The sequence below is a fragment of the Physeter macrocephalus genome, chromosome 14 (assembly GCF_002837175.3).
Source record: "Physeter macrocephalus isolate SW-GA chromosome 14, ASM283717v5, whole genome shotgun sequence".
NCBI classification, from domain to species: Eukaryota; Metazoa; Chordata; class Mammalia; order Artiodactyla; family Physeteridae; genus Physeter; species Physeter macrocephalus.
Genome location: NC_041227.1, coordinates 131,575,284 through 131,589,471, shown reverse-complemented (window position 1 = coordinate 131,589,471; position 14,188 = coordinate 131,575,284). Strand labels below are relative to the sequence as shown.

At 55.5% G+C, this 14,188-nt stretch overlaps 1 protein-coding gene across 1 annotated transcript; it reads right to left on the bottom strand.

Annotated features, from left to right (window-relative positions):
• Positions 1–9,034: 9,034 nt before the first annotated feature.
• On the bottom strand, positions 9,035–14,173 carry AXIN2 (axin 2). The gene is made up of 2 exons (XM_028499980.2): positions 13,618–14,173; positions 9,035–10,230 (listed from the first exon to the last, which is right to left on the bottom strand). The coding sequence occupies exons 1-2, from the start codon at positions 13,977–13,979 to the stop codon at positions 10,104–10,106; spliced, it is 489 nt and encodes a 162-aa protein (XP_028355781.1). The 5' UTR covers positions 13,980–14,173; the 3' UTR covers positions 9,035–10,103.
• Positions 14,174–14,188: the final 15 nt, after the last annotated feature.

Sequence of the window (14,188 nt, the reverse complement as noted above, 5' to 3'; positions counted from 1 at the left end):
TGATGCTGGCGATGAGGAGGTCCAGCAGAGAAGAGCCAGCGTGGGCTTAGGTCCCAAGAGTCACTTTTAAAAAAGGCCATTACATACCCTAAGCCTCTGGTTGCAAGCATCTAAACGCGGCATCCTCTAGAACTTGAACTTGAGATATCTCTTCATCACTCCATCCTGTTTCTCAAAGTGGCAAGTGTCCCCCCCTCCAACCTCTCTCTCCCCATTTCGGACCATGTGGTGTGTGTTCTTGGTCTTGAGAACGCATCCGCCCACTCCAGGGACAGGAGCTGTACTATTAGTCAGAAGTCTTCTGGTTGAGTAAAACAAAACCCAAGTCAGATTGAGTTAAGACAGAAAAGGGATGACAGGATTTATTGGCTCACAAGGCCAAGTTTTGGGGCCGTTGAATCTGAGGATCCAAGTGATGTCATGGAAGTTGGTCAGTCTTTCTCTCTGCCCCCCGTCCCTTCCTCTGTGGCTCTGAGTTCTTCTTTGTTGGTTTCAACCCTGGGGGTGGGGGTGGGTCACCCTGCACACTGCGGTCTCCAGGAGCTCAAGGATTCTGCGCCCTTTGCAGAAGCCCCAGCAGAAGGAGAGCATTCTCTGAATTCCTGGCACGAGCCCCGTGTCTGACTCTCACCGGATCCACATTAGTCACGTGTCCGGCCTCGAACCCGTCCTGATAGCTAGACGGATGGAATGTATTAATGGGCCAGATCCTGTGCCGTCGGTATAGCTGAGAGGTGTTCCCCAAAGGAAAACCAAGGTGCTATTATCGGAAGACAAAAACATGCACGCAGAGCCAGCTAAAAGAACAGCGGGGACAAATGCAAGAGAAACATCTCACCGGCGTCATTTATGGAGATTCTCGCAAGGAGTGGGGCCCAAAGGGTGGAAATCAACCGGGATCAGAAACAAGACGTCATCAGATGTGGTGCCAAGTGGGAGACGCGGAGCAGCGGAGCCAGGCAAGCAGCCGACGGATCAAGCAGGTGTGATCCAGAAGAAGGACCTCCCGACAGGTAAGGGGTGAGGCGAGGCAGGCAGGAACCGCAAGCCATTCCTGCCCCATCCAAAAGTGAATTCCACAATTCCTGGGGAGTCAGGAGCCTCTGCTGGGCTTAGCCTGCCGCCCGCCTCCGAGCAGGAGAGGCTGTGCGATGGGCTCTCGTTGGAAGGGGAGGTGCACGTGGCTGGCCTTCACAGTGAGCAGGGCGCTCTGCAGAATGGCCGCAAAGTTTGCTTGTAACAACGCAAAAGTCTTCACACGTGAAGGGATTTATCTTCAAAGACTGGGAGACGCCCGGAATACTGAGCAGGAGAGCGCCACGTATTGGAAGGAAATGCACCCAAATGTTATCCATTGGCATCTATGGGTAGCGGAATTATAGCCGGATTTGGAGGGTCTTTTTGTGTCATTCTACGTATTTTTCAAAATTTCTACCATGACTATTTATTTCTGTGGTTAGCAAAAAAAAAAAAAAAAAAAAAAAAAATTAAAGGAAAAATCTCTAAGTAACTCATATCAAATGTTCTATAAGCCGGACTTGGACTGTCATAATCCACTCTCCCATTTAATTCATTTTCTCACCATCTCTCTGTCCCTTGCCCTGGGACCGGCTATCCCTCAGCCTGGATAATTGGCCTCTGGCTGACAGGGAAGCAGGTGGCCCAAGCAGCCCTGGCCCCTAAAGCGAGGCTGGCAGGCGGCTCTGCTCCTCCAGGTGGCCTGGCGCTGCCGAGGGGACGGGGCTCAGATGCACAGCAGCTGCGCCCCTCCCCCAGCTCACGCCCCTCCCCGTCCTCTCACCCCCGGGCGCTTTCGGGCACGGGGAATGGACAGCTAAGGCCTGCAGCCGTCTCACGTCTGCCAAGCAGTGGGTGTCATCTGGCGGCCCTTCCGCCCAAACCTTTTATGTTGACAAACCGTGTCCATCAGAGGACTAATTGCGCCTTGCTGTCTCCAGCCCGGCCAAGCGCTCCACAATGATTCACAAACCATCGACACAACTGATGATCGCAAAAGACTTCCACCTCCGTGGGAACAGATGCCCGAGCAGCCACTGCCTGGTTGAGGATGGGAGCTGAGGCTCGTTTTACCGACGCAGGTCCCTGCCAGGACAGAAAGCTTCCCCTAAAAGTCAGTAAGACTCCCCTGCCACCAGCCCTGCCTACCCCCATCCCTCCCAGCTGCCCCCCAGCCACCAGGGAGCCCACCGTTTCCCCTGGGAAAAATACAGTCACCCAGGCCCGTGCCACACTCAGAATCCCAGGGAGGAAGAGACTCGGAAAGCCCCTCTAGTCTAGGGCGCAGCCTTCAGGCCTAAAGAGGACAATCGACTTCGTCTTCTCACCCTGGCAATCTGTGGAGACAGAAATTCCGTCATTTCTCCCAAGGGTTTTATATCCCGGTAGCCAAGATGCTTTTCTGGGAAGACGGTGGCATCCTGCTTTTCGTCCTGTTGTGCCTTCCAGGAGAACAGAGGGAAAACGCCCAGATCCTGGCTTCGTTTTCAGATGGTCAAAGATTCGGACAACCTGGATTTTCCAGCTTGACCCAGGCTGAGTGGAGATGAAAATCAGAGGTGTGTGTAGTAGTCGGGATAGAGCGTGTGGAAGAACAGCCGGCAGGGTCTGCCGGGGTCTGTGGCCGCAGGCAGGCTGGGAAGATGCAGTTACCAAGTTGACGGGCGGGCGGGGGGAGTGTGGAGGCCCTTCACGCCGTCAGAGGAAGTTTCTCCTTAAGATGATGCTTCAGGTTTTTCTCTTCGAAAGATTTGTGCTTTTCTTTTCCTGTTGGGACAAAACGGTAGGTGTCCGCATTCTGTCGGTCGGGAGACAGCCATCACTCCAGGTATTTGTTATGGGTTGACGTGTGTCCCCCTACAGAAGTTACGGGGAAGTCCTGATGCACGGTACCTCAGAATGGCACCTCATTTGGAAAGAGGGTCTTTGCAAATGCACTCAGGTTAAGATGCGGTGATGAAGGTGGGCCCTAACCTAAAATGACTGGTGTCCCTATAAAAAGGGGACATTTGGGCTGAGTCACAGACAAGGACAGAGGAAGGGCTGTGTGAAGGGACACAGGGAGATCGCCATGTGAAGACTGGGGTCATGCGACCACCGGTCCGGAGCACCTGGGGCCACCAGAAGCTGGGAGAGGCAATGAAATCCACTTCCCTCCAGGTTTCAAGGGAGTCTGGTGCTGCTGCCACCTTGGTTTGGGACTTCCAGCCTCCAGAGCCGGGAGAGGATACATTCTGTTGTTCTCCACTACCCAGTTTGTGGTATTTTGTTACCGCACCCCAGGCTAATGTAGCGTTTTAACATAAGGTAAGCTGGTACAGGGTAGGAGATGCTTAGAAATTTGGTGAAGATGTCAGCCACAGGCCAGGCTGAGCCTGCGGTCATGACTTCCAACACTCCGCGGAGCTCGCCCGCCCAGGCAGCGTTCCTGGGCCCACTGCTACGACCCTACACGTCCGACACGTACCACACACACACCGTGAGCTGGTGGCCGGAGCCACCAAGGGGAGTCGGGCATCTCTCCCAGCTCCAAGCCCCGTGGGGACCAGGGAGCCGAGAACGGGCGCCCACGAGGCTGCAGCAAGCCCTGTGTCTCCACCGCTTTGTAGTCAGCCGACGAGCCAGAGGGAAGACACCTCTGCCTCCTACCGAGAGAGACGGGGCGGTGGCGCCCGCTTCACATCCGGACACAGAGGGGCTGGGAGAATGCGGTGCTGAGCTTTGCAGCCTCTGCCGTACAAGAGAGCACGTTAGCAGCGAAACGGGAGGGAGGCCAGGTGAGAAATTCACAGCACCCGTCACAACGGGCCTTGCCAGGTTAAACGCCCGACGCCCCGTATAAGCATATCCCGACTATCGTGTGAGATATAGTTACACCACGAAATTATTCATTGTTTATCTGAGATTTAACTGGCGTCCTCTACTTTTATTTGCTACATCTGGCAACCCCGAACACACCACCGCAGGGAGCTGTCCCCCGGCTTCCTCTTGGTGGTAAGAGCGCTTGGAGAGGGTGGGAGAGAAAGCCAACCCTCAACTTCCTGACCATCGGACTGTCCTCTGACCCTCTCCGTGCACCACGTCTGACACGTCTCGGGCTCCCGATGACATAATTTGGGCCAAAGCCGAGTTTGGGAAGACGGAGCGAAGTCGGATATGGGGTTCAGGAGGGTGGCGTGGTCATGGGATGTCTGGATGAACTTGACCTCGCACTTTCTCTATCACTCCGGGTGACCTTCTATCTGTAAAGTTCTTACACGTTGAGGTCTGAGCCACAGGCCTTTGCTCTCCAAGTGGCTTATAGCTCAGGGGAGGACAAAGGACAAAATAGCCGATGTGAGCACGGGCTGAGCGAGTTCTGGGGTCCTGAGAGGGAAGGCTGGGGAAGGGGGGAGCGACGGCAGCGGGGCAGGGCCTCGTTACAGGTAAGAGGAAGAAGGAAGAGGGCTGAGCAGAGTCAGGCCCGAACCCAGACGGCAGGGGACAATAGCGGCTGACGTGTACGTGACCCTTATCGTGGGCCAGACTCTCTTCTGAAAACCGTGCACACCTTAGCGACTGTCATCAGCGCCCTGAAGGACGTCATGACTCTCGTTTTACAAAGAGGCAAAAACCCAAGTAGAGGGAAATTCATTGCTCAAGACTACCCAGCTCGCAAGTGGAAATCACAGCAGAGAGACGGGCTGGGCTCAGATTACGGCGAGCCTCGACTCTCCAGGCTTGAGAGGGAAATTGAAGCCACAAACCCGGCTTGAGTGTCACCCATGAACCAGTCACTGGGGAGTCACGGTCAAGGATTCACAGACGGGATGTGGCCAAAGCCCTGAAAAGGACCTTCCATCGAGTGATCCTCCACGAGAAACCTTCATCCTAATCATTAAAGACTGTGTAGCTCAGACTCTACCAATCTACCATGAAGATTTCATTACAACGTGGCTTCTAATTGCATCATTTGGAAACTAGATAAATGTCCAACCATAAGTGATGAGTTAAATAAGGTAGAGTTCAGCCATACATTTATGTCATGTTGTAGAAGAATAGAGAAAAATATTTATTGATATGGACATATGCCAAAGACGTTACTGAGCGAAAAATGCAGACTACAAAATTGTATATACTATAATGTCCTATGCGTGTGTGTGTGTGTGTGTGTGTGTGTGTGTGTGTGTGTGTATTCTAACCTGGAAGGATACTGCAAAGTGTAATAGTGGTTATCTGAATCTTAGGTAGTCCTACTATAGATAATTTTTATTTTCTCCTTTTCCTTCGTTGCCTCAAATATTGAGGGCCCGCTAGGTGCCAAGCTCTATGCTGGGATGATTCTGGTAACAGCCAGCATTGACCTAAACGCATTTTTTGTTTGTTTTGGTTTTGGTGGTGGTGCTGTGTGTGTGTATGTATGTTGTAAACCATATCACTACTACTACCCACTTCCTGGGACAAATACAGCAGAGGCTCACTCTCATATCAGATTTTTAGAAAATCCGGTTGATAAAGTGAGACAATTGCTAAGAAAGATGTAAACCACTCTTTTGAAGCTTCTATGTAATTTTGGCAGTTTCTGTACAACCAAATTACTTATTAAAGGTAAAAAAAGAGGAACTTTTTTTTTTTCTTTTCACAAAAGAAAGAAACCAAACAAACCAACAACCGCAAAAACCCCAGTCTTACTTGGTTATTCACATACACTGGACTACTTTCTTTGGGGTGATTTCCAATTTCCTTCCTTTCGACAAGACGATTACGGTCCCTGAGGTTGGGGGAGAAGAAGACAGGATCCCTTTCCCCAAACCCCACATCTCCACATGAACCGTCCCCCCAGGTGAGGGTCTGCACAGATTTTCCAGGTACCGTGTAAGGTCAGACTTGATAAAGAAAAATTTAAAGATGCGCTGGGGCCAAAGCAAGGCTCCGGCTGAAAAGTCTCGGTTTCCGACTCCAGCAGCCTGCCAGCGCCTTGCCCCCCTCTTCTGGGTTCCGGGCCAGGGCAGGAGAAGCCGGACGCCCGCCCGCGCCTAGATGTTGCAGCAGGAAGAGGGGGAGGGCTGGAATTTCCACTCGAGGAGCTAATGATCACCCGGGGAGCGAGGACGGAGCGGTAAAAGCTCCAACAAGCGCAGCCCAGAGTGGACTTGGCCCCGTGGTCTGTGCCGCCCCTCTGACGAGCTGGGCCGCAATTAATCAGGAAAATGAGGCCGGAGCGCCTAGGAAATGAAGACGAGGTTGGTGAGCCCGATTTACAGCTGGGGGTTCGAGAGGGAAGGTGGAAGAGGACCGGAGCAGCGAGGCTGCATCGCAGCCAGGCCTCCCCGGGGCGTGGAGGGGGCTGGGGGCGGATCTGGGAGCGGGGGCGACTGTGTCTCACCAGCTCCCCGCTGAGGCCCGAGGGCCTGGAGGAGGGAGGGCTTGCGTTTTAGCTTTTTCTTTCGAATATTCTAGTAAAGCCATAGACCCTCTCGTCAGAGGAAGGCACAGGTGATTCTGCAAACAATGTCAAGCGTTCAGGGACCCCAGAAGCCCATCCCCGCCAGGTGAGGAGCCCCAGACGGTGCAAACAAGAAGCAGAGATACGGGCCCCCTGCGAAGAGGTACGAGCACGGGTGGTCACCTCCTCTGGTTGCTGTCCCACAGATGCTGCCGGGAAGGTGCCCACGGTCCCCCAGGAGGTGGTGGCACCGGGACTAGGGTTCAGGTTTGTCCGAACCCCAAGCCCGCGTTAGACCTCGTTATTCTCATGGGATGAACCCAAAGGCCTGAAGACGAAAAGCCCTAACCCCCCGCGCCCCCCAGGCACAACGGCTTGAGCCTCTCCATCCTTCCGGATTGGAAGGAGCCTTACGATTCTGGGAGTGGGTCTGGGGTACCCCGCTATGAGACCCCATTCCAGCAGGAGGGGAAGGGTGCAGCCACCTGCCTCCTGAGGACCAAGAATCCTGCAGAATCACCGAAGCCTGCAGCCCGGACTCTCTCGGACTCTCGCCAGCTCCCCTGGCAGCCGCCCCATCACACTGCCACGCGGAGGCTGCGCAGTGCAAGCCGGCCCCGCCCGCATCCCCGCCCCGCCCGCATCCCCTGCCTTCCTCGGCCTCGTCGGCCCTGCGCCAGCTTACAGAGAAACAGAAAGTCAACCGGATCCGCCCCAGACCCCGCTCCTGAGAAGTCAAGTCCGACTGCCATCACAGACACTTTTTCCTAAATTTTACTGTAGTTGATTTTCAATGTTCATTTCTGCTGTACAGCAAAGTGATTCAGTTATACACACATATACATTCTTTTAATATAGTCTTTTCCACTGTGGTTTATCAGAGGATACTGAATACAGTTCCCTGTGCTCTACTGTAGGAGCTTGTTGTTTCTCCATCCTGTATATAATAGTTTGCACCTGCTCACCCCAAACCTCCCACTCCATCCCTCCCCCACCCCCTCCCCCTTGGCAACCGCAAGTCTGTCCTCTGTCTGTGAGTCTGTTTCCGTGAGTTCATTGTGTCGTATTTTAGATTCCACGTATAAGTGATATCATATGGTATTTGCCTTTCTGAGTTACTTCACTTAGTATGACAATCTCTAGGTCCATCCATGTTGCTGCAAATGCCATTATTTCATTCTTTTTCATGGCTGAGTAGTATTCCATCGTATAGATCTATACCACATCTTCTTTATCCATTCATCTGTCAACGGACATTTAGGCTGTTTCCATGTCTTGGCTATTGTGAACAGTGCTGCTGTGAACATAGGGGTGGCATCATTTCATTCTTTTTCATGGCTGAGTAGTATTCCATCGTATAGATCTATACCACATCTTCTTTATCCATTCATCTGTCAACGGACATTTAGGCTGTTTCCATGTCTTGGCTATTGTGAACAGTGCTGCTGTGAACATAGGGGTGCTTGTATCTTTTTTTTTTTTTTTCATGTATCTTTTTGAATTATCGTTTTGTTCAGGTCTATGCCCAGGAGTGGCATTGCTGGATCATATGGCAACTCTATTCTTAAGTTTTCTGAGGAACCTCCACACTGTTCTCCATAGTGGTTGCGCCAAGTTACATTCCCACCAACAGTGCAGGAGGGTTCCCTTTTCTCCACACCATCTCCAGCATTTATTATTTGTAGACTTTTTAAAATTAAAGATCAAAAATTTTTTTTATTTTGAAGTATAGTTGATTTACAATTGTTGCATTTCAGATGTACAGCAAAGTGACTGTCATGTATCCTTTTTCAGATTCTTTCACATTATAGGTTATTACAAGATAGTGAGCAGAGCTCCCCTGTGCCATGCAGTAGGTCCTTGTTGTTTATCTATCTTATATAGAGTCGTGTGTATCTGCTAACCCCAAACTCCTCATTTATCCCTCCCTCCCCCACCTTTTCCTCTTTGGACATTTATTTCAAAAAGGGCTCATCATAGGACTCCTTTACACGGCCTTTTGCTCTCCGGGATCTGAAATGCAGCCCAGCGCTGAGTGCTCTGAGCACGGGGACGGGACGTGTGTTTGTTCGTGAACAATGGCCACACGAAGCAAACCATCGGTGAACAGCGCACTCTTCTCACTGAACCATCTGGTCTACCCCAGCCATCGGGAGGATGGCTGAGTAGCACCGAGACACCTAATAAAACACAAGTGGTCCTGGGAGGGCCCCATCGCAGCTCCTCATCCCCTGCACCTACCTGGCCAGGGGGCAGGCATCTGCCTGGGAGGAAGAGGCTGAATCCAGGTGGTAGACGTCGGGGAGGACATCAGAGGAGACGCTGTCCACACCTGCTCCACGACGCCGGTCAGCAACCAGGTGATTCTGAAGAAATCGCTTTTCGAAACACCAGTGTTGTAAGAAGAGGTCCAGGTCAGATAGAAATGGGCTCGAGCAAAGTGGGAAAAGTCAAGCGAAGACCGTTCACATACAAAAGGGTGCCGCTGACCCACTTCCACCCCAGGGGATTCAAAGACGAGGCCGATATTTTGAAAAATATAAAATTTTAATAAAGGCTACATCTCTTAATTACAATAATTATTGTACCAAGTAATTTTCCTTAAATGAACTCTTTATAATGCATAATTTACAGTATAAGTAGAACGAAATGCCATGGCAAAAGTCATTGAGTACAAGACTTGTAATAAAAAGGCATAAAATATATTTATACATAAACCCCTTTCAAAAAACAAGGGAAAGCTGGAGCCCTCAATATAGGGCGACACACGGCGTGGACACCGTGCAGGTACAGGTACTGTACTGATTCAAGGTCAAGCACTAGAGATAGTGGATTAATACTCTTTTCCGTACAATATATACAGACATATGGTACAAGGAACGATGGCAGACAGAATGCACAGATTAAGTTAATGTAAAAACCCGAACGTCACGATGAAGGTGTCTGGAGGAAAGGTGCTGCTAGGTCTTCCCACAACTGTTCGCTTCTTTGCCGGGCGGGGCGCAAGGGGAGGGGGTAGTTTCCAGAACGGCTGGGGTCCAAAGACTAATTTTAAAAGACTCCTAAGGAGCTGTCATCTCGAGAAAAGCACAAGTCGAACCACCTGGCTCCAGAAGGCCTCAGCCGTCGGGTGCCGGGCCCTGGTGGGGAGCTCCAGGAAGTCACAGGGTGACCCTGGGGCCCCGGGGAGGCTCCCCCTCCTCCACAACGAACCATCCTGTCCGACAGGAGGGCCCCCAAATCAAACCTCAAGACCTTTATGACAAAACAGAGCAGCGCCGGGGAAAAAAGATGCACCAATTTCTGCGTGTGTCAACGGTAGGACACCGTTTTTTAAGAAGTCTATGTTCACTTGGAGAAACGCACGGCACAGCTTAAATCCTCTTTCAGTGAAACAGAACCACGAAAACGTCCTGTCTCCCCCTTCCGTGTTGAAAGCAGCATATCCACAAACTGGGGGCGGGGGAGTCGACTGTCCAATAAATAGCAGGAAGGATTCCTGTCCAGGTGAGCTACACAGTTTCTCCTAGCTGATGGATTTGGAGCCCTAGGAAGGCATAGGTTATGCACGGCGGCCTCTCCAATCCCGTCAGCGTCTACAAGAGCCAAGAGCCAAGAGCCGTCCTGTCCGAGGCCGGCGGCCCGAGCCAGACGCCGAGGCTCAGTCGATCCTCTCCACCTTCCCCAGGATCCGGCCCTCGTATGTGGGCAGCACCACGTCGTCGTCCCAGACCTCCTCAAACACGGCTCCACACGCGAACTCGTTGCTCGCTTTTTTGAAGTAATACCTTAAAAGGAAAACCCAACACGCGGCTTGGTAAAGCTGCATTTTCTACGCGGTCCTAGAGGAGCGTCTGTCAGCGCTGGGGGCTCCCGCGGCGGCAGGGAAGTCTCCGCCCGGGGCCGCCCCGTGCGTGCGGCCGGCTGGAGGGCAAAGCCAGGCAGGGACCCCGGAGGCGGCGGCTGGGCACCCCCAGCTGCCGACAGCGCTGAGGCCCAGCACTGTCGCCCGACACACACGGTGCGAGGTACCCTTTGCAGAGGACGGCTGCTTCTTTCTCCCCACTTTATTTTTGGGGGGGGAGGGGCGGGGGAGCGCCAAGCATGCCTGGAGGAGTGGGTCCCCCCCGACCCGGTAGCAGTCTGCGGAAGGCTGGCACCTCTCAGGCTCCCCGCCCTCCAGCGCCCAAGGGCCAGCCCTCCCGGCTGCTGTCGGGCACGGCTTGGGCTGGGGGGGCCGCGACAGGCCGCTTCCCCTGTGGTCACCGCAGGAGGCGGGCAGCCCACCGCTTCCCGGGGTTGCAGCCACCGAGAGCCCCCGCTACTCTCCCCTCTGCCCCCGCCCCTTCCCTCCCCTCCTCCAGGGCAACCGCTAAAGGCCCCTATTCTGCCCGCTGATTAAAAAAGCTCCGTCCGTCCCACCCCGGCTTCTTGCTTGAAGCCTGTTTAGCTGTAAGGACGCAAACGACCAGCCTGTCCCCGGAGAGTCATGTCTGAAAACTGCTGACCCGCTCGGCCAGGCCCACCCGAGCCCCTTCCCGGGACATGAAGCCAAGGTCTATCCCTCCGAGTCCCAGGCCAGGGAGACCCCTCAGACGCTTTAAACTCGCCCCTGCAAGCTGTCATCTTCAGCCAATAGAGGCCACGCGTGGAGGGAGGGTCACTGTCCCTTGGGGGGAGGGTAATAGCTTCACACACACACACACACACACACACACACACACACACACACACACAGTAATTGCATCTCAGGGTTACAGTGGTTTTGTTTTTGTCTTTTCTCCTTAAAAAGTTTTTTTTCAATTCCCCTTGGTTAGAGCTAAATTTCTTTCCTCTTTAATGAAGGCCAGCCAAGTACTTTCACAGGAGATAAGGCTAAACCCAGTGAAACAGCTGCATTTAGTCAAGGGTCTGGGTTTCTGGCGCTCCCGGCCGGGCTAAGGCATCGAGGTGACCGCCCAGCTCGAGGGGGCCAGCGGCGAGGACGCTCTGGCGCGAGGGGGGGCAGAGTCCCGGGGGGCCCGATGAGAGCTGGGGGAGGGGCGCCGTGCAGAGGAGACCCTGGGCAGCGGGGGTGTTCTTCCCAAGCGAGAGGCTCCAGTGCCTACGCCACCCCGGCAGGCCTCGGGCCCAGCATGGGGGCTCTCCCGGCCCCTCTGAGCAGAGACACGCAGCGAGTGACCCTGGCCCTGACTGCGACCTCCTCCCCGGCCCTCCCCCCGCCCCAGGCCTCAAAGGCACTGCGCTGCCCTCAGCTTCTCTTCCACCGCGACCTGCTTTGTGTGGCAAACTCTGCTTCCTCCTGCCACCTGGCCCGTCTGCAGGGGCTGCTCTGACGCTCTGCCACTTTGAGAGCGTTCAGCGCAGCCCAGGGCCCCGCTCCCCGCCCCGTCCTCGCTGGGCTTCGGCCGGCGGGCGGCGGTGAGGGGTGCGAGGCGAGCGTTGCAGTGCCGCCCCGCCGGGAGGACGCGGCACGGCGCCCAGGGCCCCCCCGACCCAGCGGGCAGAGGGTCCAGCTCCGGCCCGGGGCGCGGGTGGAGCCGCATAAGGCGGCTGGGAAGGGCCGCAGCCTGATCCAACCAGCAGAGAATCTGCGAGTCGCCCATTTGTGCGAGTCTGTGTGCGTTAGGGGGGAGGCCGGGGCTTCAAAGCCAGGCTTGCTGAGTGTGCCTCAGAAAAAACTCCGAGCCAGATGGCGCTCGGGTGGCTGCGTGTGGAGCCGTCCCTGCAGCCTCTGCTCAGCCCCTCGGCCCTGCTCCCCTGAAGGTCACCTGCGGTTCCACTCAAAGTCCAGGCGAGCCAAAGCTGAGATCAAAATGAGTCCCTGGAGGGGCACACTTGTGTAATTAGTTTCACCTTGTGTCTGTTCAAGATAAAAAAAGAAGAAGAGGAGGAAGCCAGGCCCGTTCCCCAGTCCTCTGGTTCATTTCCAGAACTGTCTCTGCCCGGGTATAAAAGGGAAAGATCTCGACCCAGCTCCAGGCCCCGCTGTCGGTCACCTGCAGGGTCCCGGCCCTGAGCCACGTCCCTGCCCTGCAAACAGAGTCACTCTGGGCCGCTGCCCAAATCAGCCCCTCCCCGCCCACCGGCCCCGGTGGAAGTGGCTGCTCTGCAAGGGCTGGGGTCACGGGCCCCGGGGGCGGGCCTGCCGGGGCTCCAGAGCCAGCGTGCGCCCAGCAGGCGGTGACGTGTGTTACAGCTCTCCGCGCCATCCCTGCTCGGGGCGGCGGCAGGGGGACACCTTCCGGGCCTGGGCTGTCTCCTCTCTAACCTCCCACCTCTACTGTCCCAGCCCTGCACACGGCACCCGGGACACAGGGGGATGGAACCCGCAGGTTCCCTTGGGACGAAGGCCGCCGAGAAGGGGCAGGTGGGACTCTGGTCATCACCTGCCCCACGTCGAGGGGAAAGTGACCGAGAGATGCCCAGGGCCAGCCCCCGGCTCTTGAATCCCCTCCAGGGTCCGGCAGGCCAGGGTGAGCATCTGGACCGTGTAGAGGGGAGAGGAAGCCCGGAGGGAGGGTGGGTTCCCGTCCCGAGGCCCCAGCAGGGAGGCCCAGCAGGAGGAGTGGCCAGCCCTGCCCCTGCCCCCGCCCCCGCCCCCGTGCCCACCCACAGGTCCTGCCCTTCCTCTGTTACAGGCAACCCTGTCCCACATGACTTGGGACACGGAGGCTGAGGGAAGAGGACACTGCCACAGTGCAGGCAGTGGTCTCTGCCTGTCCCTGAGCCTTCGGTGAGGACGGCCTCTCCCAGACGTGCCAGGAGGGCAGCCTTTCAGCCTCCCCATCAGGCAGTCTCTCCGTCTGTCTATTCTCTCCCTAGCTTTCCCCTGCACCCCTCGCCCCTTTCAGGCAGAGCCTCCACGAGACGGCCCCAGCCCAGCTCTCCTTCTGGCAAAGCCAGCCGACCCCCTGCTCCTAACCCTAACCCTCAGTCTCGTCCACCTGGCAAAAAAAAAAAAAGCCCAGCCAGGTGCCCACAGAGCCCTCCCTGCCGCCGCTGCTGCCGTGTCATCTCGGGGCGGGGTGAGGGGACAGCGTCAGTGAGACAGAGTGAAGCATCGCGCAGCCCCTCCAGCGGCACCTCCAGGTCTGGCCCGGCCAGGAAGTGACCCTGGTTCTTGGTTCTGAGCGAACCAAGTCCGGAGCAGAAAGAAGCCATGGGACGCTTACCTATAATTTCCCTTTTTGCTGAGCTGCTCTTTAAAGTGGCCCAGGGTCAGGCTCTGAGCCTTCAGCATCCTCCGGTACGGGATTTCCTCCCCGCAGAAAAAGTAGGTGACCACCAGCTCGCTGGCCTGGAGAGCATGCACCCCTGCCAGCTTCTTTGGCTCTCTGTGACTGAAAATAAGATGGAAAAGCAACAAGTCCCTCACCTGAAGGCAGCAAGCGCGTGGGCACGTGTGTGCACATACACGCCCAGGGGCGCTGTCTTCAGAGATGAAGTCGGGCCGCAGCTGTACACCACGAGGGTGCGGCTCCCGTACCACAGAGGCAGCCATCGCCGGTGGACACACGGTCTTCCCTCGGGTCATCTGTGTGGGGCAACCAGGAAGGGACCATCTCCTTCCACCCAGTGGGAGGACAGAGTAGTGTCCATCGGGGGGCACCAATGGGGTGCCTGCCCAGGAAGATGAGAAAGAAGAAACCCACCCAGAGCCACAGGGACACTCGCTCCGACCAGCGTCTGCTGTAGGGACAGACCCAGGAGTGTCATGAGCCTGGAAAGCCAGAGCCCACTGGC